This window comes from Lissotriton helveticus, chromosome 6, assembly GCF_964261635.1.
Source record: "Lissotriton helveticus chromosome 6, aLisHel1.1, whole genome shotgun sequence".
Classification (NCBI taxonomy): Eukaryota; Metazoa; Chordata; class Amphibia; order Caudata; family Salamandridae; genus Lissotriton; species Lissotriton helveticus.
In genome coordinates, this window is record NC_136067.1 from 2,097,199,989 (window position 1) to 2,097,218,959 (window position 18,971).

The 18,971-nt window shown below is 46.4% G+C and overlaps 1 protein-coding gene across 1 annotated transcript in view; it reads right to left on the reverse strand.

Moving 5' to 3' along the window:
* Positions 1-854: 854 nt before the first annotated feature.
* LOC144762066 (uncharacterized) overlaps positions 855-18,971 on the reverse strand; it is a 56,577-nt gene continuing 38,460 nt past the window's right edge. Inside the window, exon 2 of the mRNA XM_078647203.1 lies at positions 855-3,093. Coding sequence (XP_078503329.1) covers positions 1,400-2,677 — 1,278 coding nt within the window. The 5' untranslated portion in view covers positions 2,678-3,093 and the 3' untranslated portion in view covers positions 855-1,399. The remainder of the gene's footprint in view (positions 3,094-18,971) is intronic.

Below are 18,971 nucleotides of genomic sequence, written 5' to 3' on the forward strand. Positions count from 1 at the left end.
CTACACCTAGAACTATTATTGTTACCCCTTTTTGTAACCAGGCATCTCCTTGAAGCAACGCATTGGGGTAAGCAGAATCTGGCTTCTTCCCCTCCCCTACCGGCCATGTCAGAGACTTCAGCATTGTCTTGGACAACAAGCTCTCTATGAAGAAGCAAATCAACATGATCTCCACCATCTGCTTCCTCACAATGCGCATGCGCCGCAAGATCTTTAGATGGCTCCCCACCAGACACCGGCAGTCCGCCTCCCTCTTCCTAGGTTAAACTTCAAGAGTCTAAAGCATCCTGCACGGAGGCCGCTGTTAATCCCACCTGGCAGCAAATACCTGGAATGAACTCCCCTTGCACCTGAGATCTGCCTCATTAATGAATCTGGAAAGGACTCAAGACCTGGCTGTTCAACTGATCGGCCCCTCCGGACAAAAATTCCTCACCCAGCGCCTTGACAACCTCACTGATGATATGCTGCGCTTAATACCCATTGATTGATTGAGTCTGTACATTCATATAGATTTTTCTCAGTGGGGACTTGCTGATGCAGTTTTACCTCTTCCTTGCCGATACATACCTTGCTAAATTCAGTGCGGTCTTCGGGGTTGACTTTTGATGTCGAGTTAGCTCTCCATTTATGAATGCGTGGTGACATTCAATACATTTATAGAGTTTCTCTCCTCTGTGAACTTTATGATATATTACATTTTGTTTTGTAATCTATCTCTTCTCACATTCTATTCATTATTAGGGTTTCTCCCTAGTGCGGATTTGTTTATGCTGCATTAGCTTATTCTTCCTGCGGAAGACTTTATTAAACTCTGTACATACACTGGATTTCTTGCCAAGTAGATTTTCAGATTTCGCTTCAGTTTTCCATTTATTATGAATGCTTTGTGGAATTCAGTACATACATATATTTTTTCCCATGTGTGAACTTCCTGATCTTGTATTACATTTTGCTTTGTAATAAATCCCTTGTTACATTCTGTAAATTCATGTGGTTTCTCCCCAGTGTGGACGCTGAAATTGCTTTAACACTCTCCTTAAAATAATAACTTGTCACGTGCGGTGCAGTTGAATGGTCACCCTCCATTTGGAATAAATGCGTTGTCACATTTTGTACAATTAAGTGGTTTCTTTCATTTGTGAACATTCTGATGTATTTTTAAACTTTGCTTTGGAATAACTGCTAAGTCACATTCACATCGTTTTTTACCAGTGTGGAATTTCTGATGTAGTATTTACCTTTACCTAGTAATAAATGTATTTTTGCATTATGTACATTCATAGGGTTTCTCTCCTACATGGACTATCTGATGTTGCATAAGATGCGACTTTCTAATAAATGCCTTCTCACATTCAGTGCAGTCGAATGGTCTCTCTCCGGTGGGGATTTTCTAATATTACTTCAGCTCTCTATTGGTTATAAATGCTATGTCACATTCAGTACACGGATATGGTTTCTCCCCAGTGTGGAATTTCTGAAGTAGCGTTAACTCTCTACTTGTTATAAATGCTTTGTCACATTCTGTACATTTATATGGTTTCTCCCCAGATTGGATATTTTGATGTCGCTTAAGCTCCATGTTTTTTCTAAATGCTTTTTCACATTCTGTACATTGATATGGTTTCTCCCCAGTGTGGACTTTCTGATGTTCCATTAGATGTGACTTTCTAATGCATGCCTGGTCACATTCTGTAAATTGGTAAGGTTTCTCCCCAGTGTGGATTTTCTGATGTCGCTTTAGGTTTGCATTTGCTATAAATGCTTTGTCACATTCTGTACATTTATATGGTTTCTCCCCAGTGTGGATTTTCTGATGTCGCTTTAGGTTTGCATTTGCTATAAATGCCTTGTTACATTCTGTACATTGATATGGTTTCTCCCCAGTGTGGATTTTCTGATGTTGCTTTAGGTTTGCATTTGCTATAAATGCCTTCTCACATTCTGTACATTGATATGGTTTCTCCCCAGTGTGGACTTTCTGATGTTCCATTAGACGTGACTTTCTAATGAATGCCTGGTCACATTCTGAACATTGGTAGGGTTTCTCCCCAGTGTGGATTTTCTGATGTCGCTTTAGTACTCCAAGTGTTATAAATGCCTTATCACATTCTGTACATTGGTATGGTTTCTCCCCAGTGTGGATTTTCTGATGTAGCTTTAGCTCTCCAAGTGTTATAAATGCCTTATCACATTCTGTACATTGGTATGGTTTCTCCCCAGTGTGGATTTTCTGATGTAGCTTCAGCTTTTCATTTGCTATAAATGTTTTGTCACATTCTGTACATTTATATGGTTTCTCCCCAGTGTGGATTTTGTGATGTTGTTTTAGTTGTCCATTTATTACAAATGCTTTGTCACATTCTGTACATTGATATGGTTTCTCCCCAGTGTGGATTTTCTGATGTCGCATTAGCGTTCCATTTCTTATAAATGCTTTGTCACATTCTGTACATTGATATGGTTTCTCCCCAGTGTGGATTTTCTGATGTTGCATTAGCGTTCCATTTCTTATAAATGCTTTATCACATTCTGTACATTTATATGGTTTCTCTCCAGTGTGGATTTTGTAATGCCGACTTAGATTCTTCTTCCTATGGAACACTTTATTACATTCTGTACATTTATATGGTTTCTCCTCTACATGGACACCCTGATGCTGCATTAGGTCTTTCATTGCAAATAACACTTTTCCACAGTCAGTCAATCAATATGGTTCTTCTCCAGTATGATTTTCTGATGTTGCACTTGCTCTTTCTCGCCCTAATAAATGTGTTGTCACTTTCTAGATATTCATACGGTTTCACTTCTGTGTGTTCTTTCTGATCCAGGTTAGATCTTCCTTCGTAATGAGAACCTTATCAGACTTGCTTCAGTATGTCAGTGTTTTATTTCGTCAATGTATACCAGGTGATCCCTAGGAGCCAAGTACAGACCACATTGGGCAGTTTGGGTTTTCTTCTGTAGAAACAGACCTAGACGAGGCATTAGCCTTCAAGGGAAGAATTTTCGAGGTGCACTGTTTTTACATCACTTCCTACACAAGTGATGTTTAATGCCTTCACCTTTTTTGTTCTTTACTGCTTTTATGTCCTGTTGGAAAAAAAGTAAAAAACACTGGATAAGCTTAAATGGTGGGTCCATCACGAAAATCTAGTGGCATTTAATGTGACATTTAATTGACCACATAGACAAGTGCGCTGAAGAAATTATAGATTACACTTTCAATGTAAAGATGCCATAGGCAGAGCAAGGGAATACGATCCTTCCTTGACTTCCTCCTATCGCGGAGTGTGGACTCAAGGAGAAACCAAGACTCCAGTTGAGTCTTTTGTCAGCCGTTCTGTGTAGATCCATAAGTGTGGGATTTGATGGGGCCAGAGACTCATCATTCCAAATGTGCCTTTGATGTGAGGGAAACTTCAAAGCGTGGTTTTGAAGTGCACCAGTATCTCTTCCAATCCCAGCATTCACTCCAGACTACCAAAGGGAGTTATCATTTCTTTGTATGGGGGTCAGTCTACTACCTTGTAAAGGGTAAGAGTGGCCCCCTTCCTCCCATCTGCCTAGAAAGAGCCACTGGGATGCAGATGGATGCAGATAAGTGCTAAATCACACCCAACCCTTGCAGTGTCTGCAGCTCTCTAGAAGGAATACACAGAGGGGCCGGTCACCCAGGCCAGACGTGTATTAGAGACAGGGTGTAAGGCACAAAGAGCAGTAGAAGCAAAGTAAAGTCCACTTTCTAAATGTAGCTTTTCTAAAATAGTAGTGTTAAATCCGACTTTACCAGTAAAGAGGATTTATCATTACCATTGCAAAGATATGAAACATGAAACGGCTACTCCTTTCCAATCAGGAATTACACCTTAAAGGTATTCTAAGGAATTCCCAGTTCTAGCCAATTAGGGGAGTAGGCCTTCAGCAGTGAAAAAGTAATTTAGCTGTTTGTCACTACAAGGACATGTAAAATGTAGAAGTATATGTTCTGCCTTTTACTCAAATAGCGTCCCGCACTTTGGATTCCCAAGGCCCTTCCTTAGGGGTGACTTATATGTAATAAAAGGGGTGTTTTAGGCTTGGCAAGTAGCTTTAAATGCCAAGTCGAAGTGGCAGTAAACTTCACACACAGGCACTGCATATGTGGGTGGCACGGTCAGTGCTGCAGACCACTAGTAGCAAATAATTTGCAGGCCCCGGGCACATGTAGTGCACTTTACTAGTGACTTATAAGCAAATTAAATATGCCAAGTGAGTATGAGCTCATGGTACCATGATTAGGGGAGAGAGCACTGACACTTTAGCACTGATTAGCAGTGGTAGCGGGTGCAGAGTCCTTAAACCAGCAAAAACAAGCACAGAAAATGGAGGGAGGCAGGAAAAAAGTTGGGGAAAGATCATCCTAAGGCTGTCAGGTCTAACAGAGCCTTTTCCAGTGAATGGACCACACAACAAAGTGCATCACAAAAACGGCAGAAAATATAATCAATTGCTGCAAGGGAGTCCTGTATACTATCAGAGAGCCCGCGATGGGACCCGGACAATAATCTGAGCATCTTTCACATGGTGTAACTCCAGAGATGAGGCTCTGACCAGATCTACACAAGGAATACGAGATTTACAACCATAATAAACACAAATTGGCAAAGTCAAGAAGTCTCACCTTTTAGACATATAGGCTTTGTAAATGCTGCACAACATCATGAAAAAAAACAAGCATTTGCAATGCAATAGGTCTCACATTTTTAGAATTGGAGCTATTAGTGTAAATATAAATATTTTTTACTTATGCGTTTAGTAGTGGATGGATGTGATGGCAATTGTGCGCTTTACAATTAATTTATAATCAAGTGTATCAATTGTTTTGTCTTTCTGGTATATGGGGCTTACTGGGACACAGTTTAAAGCAATCCTGGATTTGTTTTAGCAAATGAATACTATGCAGTTATTAAGGACACAACGAGAATGCTTTATTACATAAAGGTAAATGCCGGGTATGGAAATATTGCACCCAAGAGAATAAGAGTCACGTGATTATTTTATTTGTGGGTATTTAATAACGTTAAGCAGTATGATGGTGCTAATTTTACCTGGTTTTTAACACCCTGTTGGGTGGCTGCTATGAATCTGGTGTGATTATCCCTAGGGGCCCACAAAGGGCAGAATAAAGAGACAATTTCAGGTTGTAACTAGTAGGTTTGTGCACAGACTAATCAAACCTCGCCGGAGGTTGTAATGATAGGATGAGAATGGATTCTCCAACTAAACGGCACCGCCATGGGAAATTCGGCAGCTCCTTGCTACGCCAATATATACATGAGAACATTTGAAGAGACCCACATTTTAAGTCATAACAGCTGGCTTCAACATGGTAAACTGTTTCTCCGGTACATAGACGATATATTCCTATTATGGAGTGGAACAGCTGACAACCTAGTGAGTTTTCTTGAGACATGGAATACATTCAATGAAAGAATCCGTTTCACATGGGAATTCAGCGAGAAATGTGTCCATTATTTGGATGTAGAAATCCACAGAGAACGTGATGAGTGGCATACAACTATCTTTCGAAAACTTACTGACAGGAATTCGACCCTGCATTACACTAGTTTTCACCGTTTAGGGTTAAAAAACAATCTTCCCTATGCTCAATTGCTTCGTATCAAACGGATTGTTTCCAATGACAATGAAAGCAAGAAACAAATGAAAATGACTTTGGAAAGATTGAAAGCGCGGGGGTATCCCACCCCCATATTGGATCTAGCAATTGAAAGAACTGAAAAAACCAGCAGGAACGATCTTCTGCAACTGAAACCTAAGAAACATTCTGACCGGATGGTCGTGGTTTCTAAACACTCGATGATATCCAACAAATTTCAGCATATTATTCGCAAACACTGGCCCATCTTGGCAATGGAACCTGATTTCAACGGACTCTTTAGTCAACCACCCATGTTTGCATTTACTCGAGGCAGAAATGTTAAGGAAATCCTCAGTCAACCGAAGTCTACTATCACTATGTCCACTTATACAGGACTCAAACCTTGCTACAATTGCAGCAACTGCAATAACTGCATTCCTGGCAACACTACACGCCACCCCATGAAAGGACACACGATAAAACTGCGAGTCAATGCCACCTGCAACAGTGGCAACGTCATTTACATGTTGAAATGCCCTTGTGGTAAATGTTACATTGGACATACAGAACGTAAAATCTGTGTTCGCATTTTGGAACACAAAAGTAACATACGCACCCACAACCAAAAATCTAGTGTGGCTAACCACTTCCATGAATACAGACACAGTGTGGCACAATTGAAATTTTTGATTTTAGAACATGTCAAAGTGACACACAACAACAAAAACACATTGCTCAAACGAGAGAACTTTTGGATCCGATTCATGTCCACTATGGTACCCGATGGGTTAAATGACCGAATGGAATTTTTATGTTATCTGTAATGTATGTATATTATTCTGTAAAATTTACACTGTTTTTTTACACACCCACACATTTTTTTACACCGACATTTTTCATCTTTCATTTATTATTATAATATTTTTTTGCATTTTTTCATGTCCATTATATGACTGGTAATGGCTCTTAGTTTTTGGTTGCCCACTCTTTATAGGGTTTTCTACTTTTTCTTGACTTCACTGGGTTTCAGTCTGTTTACACCTTATTCGTTTGCACGGGGAGTCCGTTTTCTACCTTTAGTCACGCAGTCTTCTGTCTGTGTCTATGCTCACTCGCATTTCACTTTAGCGACCACCAGTTTGCAGCGCCGGCTTTTCCTGGTTTCTGCTTTCACTCGCGGAACCTGTTACACTCCCGTACAAGTAAGTTACCCCTCCAGGGAACTCGTCTTCTCTACGACGGGGCATGTGGCTATACGCACTGAATTCTCCCAGTTAGAAATTCATGCAGATTTCGTGACTCATATTGTTTGAACCTCACGCTGCTAGGGAGTTTACATGCAGCACTCGATTAATCCTTTTTATGCACCCGCGAACTAGAGGCTTGTTCACATGTTCGGTTATTTTCCTATGGACAATCTCTATTCACATCAATCACTTAACGTTTCCTTTGTTCACTCGTTTGGTGGAGGGAACTATGATCCCACCCACGATTCTTTGGTGATTTTACTTTGGTGATTTTTTCTGAGATAAGGTTCACTTAGGTATAGGTGTATCAATACATGTGAATGAAGTATTAATGCTAGATAGTATGTTTTGCATTCATGATAACTGCATATTTGAACATCATTTATTTTGGATTGTTTTTGTAGAGTAATCCCCTGAGGAAGGGCGGTGCCCGAAATGCATCGGGATGTGTTAACATCACTGAAAAACTTTTTCAAATAACGAAGATATGATATTGAATATTCTATTCGTAGATTGGTGAATCAACCATCGTTGAAAAATAAAATGATTTGAACATTTGGATGATTTTTCCGTATACTTCAAGATTAACTCTGTGATTTAATTAATAAGACCGTGTGGTCTTTCACGTAGAGCTCGGAGTTGCTTTCTCCTTGTTGAGAGAGCTTTGCATTAGTTCCTAGGATGAGAATGGAGACAGACTGGGGAAGCACTGGATGCATAGCTATGGGGAGCAGAGACATGATGAGCAGGGCTACAGTGAGACAATGTGAGCTGAAGCAGACACAGGAATTACAGCTTATGAAGGCAGCGATACATAAACCAAAGGGGGTGTATTTGGGGGTGGACACACATTGGAGCACGGGGTATCAACCAGGCATAAGGTAAAAAGAGGAGGATGAACACCCGTCAAGGCACAGAGACTGGGGGTGCATGCAATGGACACACAGTGGGAGCGAAGATGACTGGTGAGAGCTAGCATATTGCAGGGAGTGGTACAAAAGGGGGTGGTGATGGACGGAGCATCTGAACCAATCAAACACTCACACCCAGTCCACAGATCTGGGTTTAATCCATCACTGTTCTTTAGCCCACTCTGCCACCCCAGTTCAGACCTGGCCATATGCAAATCAGTCTGACCCTGTGCCTCATGGGAACAGTCCAGCCCGAACTGCCAAGCCATGCCTTCCCTGGACCGGAAACAAGCTTCCGAGGACCGGTTTCTGGCATTTCAGCCGTCTTCAGCCCGGCTTGCTTGAATCCAGTGGCAAAGTGAGCAAGGGACTCACGTCTGAGCATACCCTGGCAACTTACGGCGAACAAAGTGGTACAAAAGGGGGTGGTGATGGACGGAGCATCTGAACCAATCAAACACTCACACCCAGTCCACAGATCTGGGTTTAATCCATCACCGTTCTTTAGCCCACTCTGCCACCCCAGTTCAGACATGGCCATATGCAAATCAGTCTGACCCTGTGCCTCATGGGAACAGTCCAGCCCGAACTGCCAAGCCATGCCTTCCCTGGACCAGAAACAGGCTTCCGAGTACCGGTTTCTGGCGCCTTGGTGGGCCTAGGAAAGGGAGCAAAGGCTAGTGCCTGAAAGGCAAGCAAAGCTGGGTGCTTTAGGTGAAGGAGGCCAAGAAAGTGCTCTGGGGAGATGGGGCAGTGGGGATTGCTTCAAAAGAAGGAGATTGTAAAAGAAAAACTCAGTGATGGTGAATCGCATTCTCAATGACATGGAGTCATCATGTAAACCTACCTGGCCAGTAAAGCCTTTGAGGGTGGAGCCAGGTCAGGATTTCACAAAATCTGGCCCTCGTCAACCTGCGCTGGGTGACCATAATTTATAAACAATTAGAAAGCATGATCACGATGCTTCCACAAGAAGAGCAGGCATCTTTTTGATGCTAATAATCATACACAAAATTAAACTCACTTTTATAAAAAAAACAATGCTCTAGCTAGGAAGGCATTTGTTATTGATATGTATTGAATGACTAGATTATTGCCTTATTAAAAATACAAGCATTTTTAGAAGGCAAGCTGCCTGCCAAGAGTGCTGGTTATTCCTTCCTCCTCAAGTGTCACACACGGCTCGCCACTAATAGAAAAGTACCCGACTCCTGGAACTGGGAGGGATTTAACATATGCCAACTTTATAGAGGGTTCATTTTACAAAGTTGAGTTTTTAACAAACCAGTGAGGTATAAGAGCCCACTTCAGAGAATGGAGCATACTCCAGAGGTCAAAAGGTTCGAACACCAGTGGGGCCGACTAAGACCCTCGTTTCAAAGGTCGTGCAAATTTGGCTGTGATAATACTGCTTATATATCAAAATGGGGGGAAGTAGAAGCGTTCTGGGGGCCCTACTCAGCTTCCGGATATATATATCACTAAATCAAAAAGGAGTGGAGCCAAGAGGCCTCAAAGGATCTGGCACAGATGTGTAGAAGACCCTCAACAGCCATTATCCGCCATTGGTATGTTTATTGCCATTGATGTAATCTTGGCTGTTAGCATCATCGGATCTTTTGTTGGCCGAGACTCATTCAATGTTTACTCACAAGGTTCCTTCTCTGCTGTTGCTCTCTGGCCGAGATCATTGAATGTTTACTCACAAGGTTCCTTCCCTGCTGTTGCTCTCTGGCTGAGACTCATTCAATGTTTACTCGCAAGGTTCCTGACCTGCTGTAGCTCTCTGGCCGAGACTCATTCAATGTTTACTCACAAGGTCCTTTCCCTGCTGTTGCTATCTGGTCAAGACTCATTCAATGTTTACTCACAAGGTTTCTTCTCTGCTGGTGCTCTCTGGCCGAGACTCTTTCAATGTTTACTCACAAGGTTCCTTCCCTGCAGTAGCTTTGTGGCTGAGACTCATTCAATGTTTACTCACGCTCTGTCTTGAAGCTGCATGCCTAGCGTTCACCGGGTTTGCACAACTCTGCCGTTATCCCAGCTGAAGCGGCAGTGCTGCTCAAATTAAACAAGCATTTGCAATGCTATGGGAAACAGCCTTTACAACGAGGTAAATACATTGCATGCATTTGACTCGCATTTTTAGCACACATTTTTTACTGTGATTATACATTTACATTGCATACCAATACCACAAATTTAAGGTAAGTTGGGGGGTGGGGGTTTCCCCCCACAAATACATTGTTTTTGAAAATAGAAACAAGTGGTATTGGAATGCGATGAAAATGCATAATCGCAGTAAAAAATGGGAGGAAAATGCCTGTGATGTATTTACCAGCGTAGTATCGTCGTACAACCCAATGCAATAGGTAACGCATTTGCGAGAGTTTAAGCTATTAGCATTGTAAATGACAGTGCCTTTTAGTTATCTGGTTTGATAATTAACACATAAATAAAAGACATTGTCATTTAAAATGCCAATAGCTCAAACTCTTGTAAATGCGAGACCTATTTCATTTCAAAGAAGTGGCAGCGATTATCCCGGGCTGCTTGGAAAGTGAAAGAGCGCATGGTGGGCTGAATGTTGCAGGAAGCATGCAGTGCCTGCAGTATGAGAAACTCATTAAAGAAAGTAGTGTTTACAGACTAAATTAGGCCTACCATGTAACAACAGAAGCAAAAGGGTAAGTCCTCATGGGAGGTTACAAACGAAGACAAGGCGGTACTAAGGAGGGACAAACAAGCCTGTTAACGAATCAGAAGTCAGCATTTACGAAGAACATTGACACAAGCCGATGACAAATATGGGCAGACAGTGGGCAGGGCTTCACGTCTATTCTCGAATACAGCCTGCCTCGCAGAGCAGCGCATGTGCTGCCCAAGCTCGACCTAAAAAGGCAGTTCTCCTTTTCTTTGTTTAAACTGCACCTGCAATGGTGCTCTTGGACCTGCCTTTCACCTTGGCTGCTGGCTCTGGCAGCAGGGATCATGTCACAACTCAACTGTAATAAGTTATTACTTTCTAATTGTGGCCAACCGCAATAAGAAAACAACAGATCTACCGTAATGTAATAATGTATTAGATTCCAGCTGAGACGTCACAGTGCCCCCAGCAACATACAGTAGGGAATATGAAAGGGAGGTCGCTGGACAGAAATGTTGATGCCACCTAAATAAAGTGAGACTTGACATATTCCTCTCTCTTTCTTCAGATCTTTTTCCTCTGGAAATTCTTCTTCAATAGCTGATAAGGATGCACTTATTGAAACACCTTTCCTTACTGCACTGCTTGAGTTGCTATACGACAACATGAATATATCTTGGCGTTACCAGACATCATATAAACAGCTACTTAACATTTTGGCTACAAGTGAAAAACAACTGATTGTCAATATTAAAGATCTCACATTTTTCATTAAAAAGATGCCACAAAAGTTTAAAAGAGCACCGGGGGGAAAGAAGATGGAGTGCATATCCCCATCATATGTAAACAGTATATGGCAAGTCACTGGGAGGTCCATGACTTTATCTTGCAATATCCTTATAACGTAAACCAGGGGGCAGTTCATACCTTAAATTATTCACAAAGTATTCACACACTTCTAAATATAATCAGCAACTGTGTTCTATTATAATATGTTGCAAATTTCTTTACCACAATAAGTAGTTCTGCCTTCTACATGGTACAGTTGTGTACAGCACCCAAATAGATGAATGCCTCATATGAACAAAACCATACCACAGAATGCTTGAATGACATGTTAAAAAAAACACAGATAGGAATTCCTTATAATGACAGCTGATTGACTCAGAGAGGAAGCTTCAGATCTTGAGGTAAAGCAAATGGAAGTTAACCTGGTCAGTTATTAATGTAAGCAGGGGCGAATGCAGATGTGACAGGTGGTCTATACACACAAGTAAATAAATAAATAAATCTGCATATCTTCAAGAATAAGGCTTTTTTTCATAGTCGTTCCTATTTATTTGCAAGACTGTTGTTTTCCTGCTAGTCAGAGGCTGATTGCACAAACGTGTTAAGAGGCTGCTGTAATTAGCACACGCACACACATGCAAACGCTATGGGGATCGGTCCTCATAGCACGCTAGTCCTCACAGTGGTGTGTGTCTTGTTTTGCCAGTGTTTACCAACACTGGGAGGAGCTACCAGTGTATGTGAAAAAAGAAAACACACACACTAAAAGTACTTAGATTTTGAAATGTACTGGTTGATGCAATGAAGGGGAATCCAAAAATGAGCCGGGTGCAGGTTTGTGTTTCTGCGCATGTTTGGAATGTGTCACGTGGAAGGTGAGTGAAGGCCCTCGAGGGAGTGAAACGCTGGAGAAGGATGTCAACAAGCAGCATCTCAGTCTGGCAGAATGAGTGACGTGCCTTGGAAGTCCTTCCTCGGACGCCCGGGTCTCATGACAATGAACAGATGCCCATATGACCCCATATGAAAGTGAGGGGAGGCTACCAGCAGAGCAACATGAGACAGACAGGGAGCCCATTACTGGAAGCTCCGTGTAACATAGATCTGAGTAACGTTGCAAGGATGCGCCACAGCAGACGCGAATCTCCAACAAGACATCCTCACCTCAGTTCTTTTAATACTTGATTTTTTATAAAATATTGCCCAAGGCATCAGATGCGTGCCAGGCTTCCCACAACGTACACCAAGCCAAACAAAACAGCATTTAGACGAGAAGCAACACAGAGAGTAGCCTGCCCACGTGTTGACAGAGTGCACACTATACGTCTCCCTGCTACAATTAGGTTAATAAAGAACGAGACAATTGTTGCCTCTGGCCAAGAAATAGCCCAGAGGATTAAAGCCGAAAAATAACTTCAGAAATTAACCATGGCGATTCCAGAGATACGTAGTTTATTAGACACCCTTATAGCTATAAAACAAAAAGGAAGCACCGCGGAAATGGATTCCATCTTTACACTCCAGGCCCAGGCAGCAGTGACAGCATGCGGCCTCCTCTGACTTCACGCAACTGACAGGCAAGAGAAACTACACCCACCCTCCCTTCAAGCAAACACACACAAGAAAAAGGAAATGAAGCCGTAGCAGACATTTATTTATGCGAAAGTGGGACAGTAAATCATATTTTAATAAAATTACAATAAAACGCAATCACTGTATTTGTATTCTAATTTATATAGTGCTGGGTCTTGGTGATAGGCGCTTAATTAACAGATTCGCAATACTAAATGTAACAGAAAACAGAATTCGGTATCGCCAATAACCCCGATGGGTTATTACTAATAGTCTTCTCCACTTTCCCTTGCCCCCTCCCGCATCAAGCCCCACATTTTGAAACAAGCACCCCAGACCCTTTAAAGATCTTTAAACTATGGCTCCAGTTTGAATTTGAACACATTTTAACAACCATCTAGCTTCTGACATTACCCTCTGATAAAAAGAGAGCAATGGAGTGCAGCAATGGAGTGCAGCAATGGAGTGCAGCAATGGACGATGGAAGCAATGGACGATGGAAGCAATGGAGTGCAGCAATGGACGACTGCAGCAATGGACCGCAGCAATGGAGTGCAGCAATGGAGTGCAGCAATGGACGACTGCAGAAATGGACTGCAGCAATGGAGTGCAGCAATGGACGACTGCAGCAATGGAGTGCAGCAATGGAGAGCAGCAATGGACCGCAGCAATGGACCGCAGCAACGGAACGCAGCAACGGAAAGCAGCCACGGACCGCAGCAATGGACTGCAGCAACGGATGGATGCAGCAATGGAGTGCAGCAATGGAGAGCGCCAATGGACCACAGCAATGGACTGCGGCAATGGACGTCTGCAGCAATGGACCGAAGCAATGGAGTGGTAGCAATGGAGTGCAGCAATGGAGTGCAGTAATGGAGTGCAGCAATGGACGACTGCAGCAATGGACGACTGCAGCAATGGACGACTGCAGCAATGGACGACTGCAGCAATGGACGACTGCAGCAATGGAGTGCAGCAATGGATGAGTGCAGCAATGGATGAGTGCAGCAATGGATGAGTGCAGCAATGGAGTGCAGAAGTGGACGACTGCAGCAATGGATGACTGCAGCAATGGACCGCGGCAATGGACGACTGCAGCAACTGCAGCAATGTACTACAGCAATGGGCTGCAGCAATGGACTGCAGCAATGGACTGCAGCAATGGACTGCAGCAATGGACGACTGCAGCAATGGACAACTGCAGCAATGGACAACTGCAGCAATGGACGACTGCAGCAATGGACGACTGCAGCAATGGGCGACTGCAGCAATGGACGACTGCAGCAATGGGCGACTGCAGCAATGGACGACTGCAGCAATGGACGACTGCAGCAATGGACGACTGCAGCAATGGACGACTGCAGCAATGGAGTGCAGCAATGGATGAGTGCAGCAATGGATGAGTGCAGCAATGGAGTGCAGAAGTGGACGACTGCAGCAATGGATGACTGCAGCAATGGACCGCGGCAATGGACGACTGCAGCAACTGCAGCAATGTACTACAGCAATGGGCTGCAGCAATGGACTGCAGCAATGGACTGCAGCAATGGACTGCAGCAATGGACTGCAGCAATGGACTGCAGCAATGGACGACTGCAGCAATGGACGACTGCAGCAATGGACGACTGCAGCAATGGACGACTGCAGCAATGGACGACTGCAGCAATGGGCGACTGCAGCAATGGACGACTGCAGCAATGGGCGACTGCAGCAATGGGCGACTGCAGCAATAGAGTACATCAACAGAGTGCAGCAATGGACAACTGCAGCAATGGACAACTGCAGCAATGGACAACTGCAGCAATGGACAACTGCAGCAATAGACAACTGCAGCAATAGACAACTGCAGCAATAGACAACTGCAGCAATGGAGTGCAGCAATGGACTTCAGTATCGGACTGCGGCAATGGACTGCAGCAATGGACAGCGGCTATGGAGTGCAGCAATGGACCACTGTTAGAATTGGAGGTCTCTGGTTGGCACAGGTAAGGAGTTGTGACAAGCAGGGACCCTCTCCTCTAGTCAGGGCAAGGGACTTACTCTTTAAAATAATCCCTGCTCACCCTCTAGGTTGCGTGGCGCGAGTAGACAAGGCTAAACTTCAGAGCGTTATGGGTTAAGCATTTGTAAGTGCATACAGTAATTCAATGATAACACCACAAAAGGGATACCACACGAGGTTTTGTATCAAAAATAATTACTTTATATAAGGCTTAGCATAAGAACCAATTACGTTTTACAATTAGGCCACAATACTATTAGAAAGGAAAGTTTTACTTCACAAATGCGTGTCTTAATGGTCTCTGCGTGTCGCGCTGACTGCGCGGTTCTCTCGTGTCTTAAAAGAGTAAAAAAACGTTGCGGACTCGCAGGTCCGATGCGCACACAGTCAGGGGTGCCTCTCACAGTACCTTGAAGTTCGTAGGGGTCGAGGCGGATGATGCGGCAGGTGAAGGTGTCCCAGGAGCGTGCGTGGGCTATTCTCCGGTGCGGGCCTGGCTTGGTTGGATGCCTCGGTTCGGGGCATCTGAGCGGGGCTGCAGGACAAAGCGGACGGTCCGGGTCATAGCCGCTTCACAATGCGGTGCGGGATGCGCGTCGTGCCTTGGAGCAGGGATGCCAAATCAGAACCCAGTGGCGCAGTACGGGACGGCCGGTACGCCTCGAGCGTACGAGCCGTACTCTTCAGTGCGCGGCTGCGGGTTCGGGAGTGCGGTGCCAGGGGAGCCAGTACGCTTTGGCGTACGGGGCAGATTCTCCTTGCGGGGCGCTCCGGTCTTTAACTGCCAGCCGCCGGGGCGGCGAGACGAGCTGTGCGGCTCACGGGGGAGGGTGCAGCGGGGTGTAGGCGGCCCGGCATGGACAGTGCGGGTTACGACTCGTACAGAGCGGAGCCACACGGTGCGGGGCGGCCACGGCTGCTGAGTAAACAGGGTTTCGAGTCGCACTTCGATCGCGGCTCCAGCGGCAGGGCAAGTTTTGGGCAATGTCTGAGGCAGGAGGAGTCCAATATTCCTGGGACACCGTTCAGGGGGCAAGCTCACCCAAAAGCCCTTGGAGATTTGGTTGAAGCACAAGTTCTGCAAAGTCTCTCTCAGTCTTTTCCTCTCCTTTCTCAGCAAGGAACCCACTGCAGGCCAATCCCACAGGTCATGGACAGTACTCGTCCTTCAGCTTTTCCAGGTCCTTCTTGCCGGGCAGAGGTTTTTCGTGGTTCAAGCAGGATCTGATTTCTTAGGAGCAGGGCTCCTATATTTACACTGCATTTCTTTTGTTCTTTCAGGCCAGGGGGCCTTTGCCTTGTTCAGTCCAGTTCCTGAGCACTTTGTTGACATGATGCAGGCTTCTGCTTTCAGGGTGCAGGGCAGAGACATAGGACGCTATCAATCAATCAAAGCATTTGTATAGCGCGCTACTCATCCGTAGGGTTTCAAGGCGCTGGGGGAAGGGGGTCCGCTACTGCTCGAACAGCCATGTCTTGAGTTGCTTCCTGAAGGAGAGGTGGTCTTGGGTCAGGCGGAGGTGGATGGGGAGGGAGTTCCATGTCTTGGCAGCCAGGTAGGAGAAGGATTTTCTTCCCGTTGTGACTCTTCGGATGCGGGGGACGGCGGCGAGGGCGTGGCTGGTCGATCGTAGCTGGCGGGTGGGAGTGTAGAAGGTCAGGCGGTCGTTGAGGTATCTTGGGCCTTGGTTGTGGAGAGCTTTGTGTGCGTGGGTGAGGAGTCGGAAAGTGATTCTCTTGCTGACGGGGAGCCAGTGCAGGTTTCTCAGGTGTTCGGAAATGTGGCTGTGTCGGGGAATGTCCAGGATGAGGCGTGCTGAGGCGTTCTGGATGCGTTGGAGTCTCTTCTGAAGTTTGGCTGTGGTTCCGGCATAGAGGGAGTTGCCGTAGTCCAGACGGCTGGTGACGAGGGCCTGGGTGACCGTCTTCCTGGTTTCGGTGGGAATCCACCGGAAGATCTTACGTAGCATGCGGAGGATGTTGAAGCATGACGAGGAGACGGCGTTGACTTGTCTGGTCATGGAGAGGGAGGAGTCCAGGATGAAGCCCAGGTTGCGTGCGTGGTCTGTTGGCTTGGGTGCGCTGCCCAGGGCAGGGGGCCACCAGGAGTCATCCCAGGCGGAGGGCGAAGATCCCAGGATGAGGACTTCCGTCTTATCTGAGTTCAGTTTCAGGCGGCTGTTCATCATCCACTCGGCTACGTCTTTCATCCCTTCGTGGAGGTTGGTTCTGGCGGTGGTGGGGTCGTTGGTGAGGGAGAGGATCAGCTGGGTGTCGTCGGCGTAGGAGATGATGTTGAGGTTGTGTTGGCGTGTGATGGCTGCAAGGGGGCTTATGTAGACGTTGAACAGCGTGGGGCTGAGTGATGACCCTTGGGGTACGCCGCAGATGACTTCGGTGGCGTCGGATCTGAACGGGGGGAGGCGGACTCTCTGGGTTCTTCCGGCGAGGAAGGAGATGATCCACTCCAGTGCCTTCTCTTGGATTCCGATGTTGCTGAGGTGTTGTACTAGGGTGCGGTGGCAGACCGTGTCGAACGCTGCGGAGAGGTCCAGGAGGATGAGGGCCGCTGTTTCCCCGTTGCCGAGCAGGGATCTGATGTCGTCGGTGGCTGCGCTGAGGGCGGTCTCGGTGCTGTGGTTGGCCCGGAAGCCAGACTGTGAGTGGTCGAGGGATCCATTAGTCTCGAGGAAGGCGGCCATCTGTCTGTTGACGGTCTTCTCAATGACTTTGGCAGGAAAAGGAAGGAGCGAGATGGGTCTGTAGTTTTTGAGTTCGGTGGGGTCCGCTGATGGTTTCTTCAGTAGGGCGCTGAGTTCGGCGTGCTTCCAGCTCTCTGGGAAGGTGGCGGTGTCGAAGGAGGCGTTGATGATGTCCCGCAGGTGGGGTGCGATGAAGGAGTCGGCCTTGTTGAAGACGAGGTGAGGGCAGGGGTCGGTTGGTGATCCGGAGTGGATGGAGTTCATCGTGCGGATGGTGTCTTCGGTGTTGACCGGGGTCCAGGCGCGGATGGTGGTGGTGGGGGGCGTTGGTGCGGGCGTAGGGTGCATCGGCTGCGTGCTGAAATTGTTGTGTATGTCTGCGATCTTGCTGTGGAAGAACGAGGCGAGCGAGTTGCAGAGTTCTTGCGATGGGGTGATGTCGTTGTCTCCGGCGCTAGGGTTCGAGAGCTCTTTGACGATGTTGAAGAGTTCCTTGCTGTTGTGGGCGTTATTGTCAAGTCGTTCCTTGAATGCGGTTTTCTTGGTGGTGTGGATCAGCTGGTGGTGTTTTCGAGTGGCGAGCTTGAGGGTGGTCATGTTGTCTGTAGTTGGGTCTCTGCGCCAGGCTTTCTCGAGGGCTCGGCAGTTCTTCTTGGAGCTCTTGAGTTCGTCGGTAAACCAGGATGCTTTCTTGGTGCCGGGTCTGGCGGGGGGGTCTTCAGTGGGGCGAGGTTGTCTGCGCTGTAGCTGATCCACCTCGTGAGGTTGTCAGCGGCTTGGTTGGGGTTGGATGAGCTGGCGGGTGGGTTCTGGCTCAGGGATGTGGCGAGCTGGTCGGCTGTGATCTTGTTCCAGCTTCTGCGGGGACCTGTTGTGGGCGGTGGTGGGTCGTGGTCCTTCTGAAGCTGAAGTGTACGCAGCTGTGGTCCGTCCAGTGGAGTCCGGTGGTGTGGCTGAAGGCGATGTCCTTGCTGGAGGAGAAGATGGGGTCAAGCGTGTGGCCGGCGTAGTGGGTGGGGGTGGTCACCAGTTGCTTGAGTCCGAGGTTGGCGAGGTTGTCCAGCAGGGTGGTGGTGTTGCGGTCGTTGTTGTTCTCCAGGTGGAAGTTGAAGTCCCCGAGGAGGATGTAGTCAGCGGAGGGGAGGGCGTGCGGGCTGATGAAATCGGCGATGTCTTCGCTGAATTGTGTGCGTGGTCCCGGGGGTCTGTAGATGAGGGTGCCTCTGAGGGTGGTCTTGGGGTCGGTGTGTATCTGGAAGTGCAGGTGTTCGGCGGCTGTGAGGGTGTCGTCGGGGCTGGTCGTGATGCGGATGGTGTTCTTGTGGATGATGGCGATGCCTCCTCCTGTCTGGTTGATGCGGTCCCTCCGAGTGATCTTGTATCCATCCAGGATGGCGATGGCGATGTCGGGCGCTGAGGAGGCGTTCATCCAGGTTTCCGTGAGGAAGGCGACGTCTGGT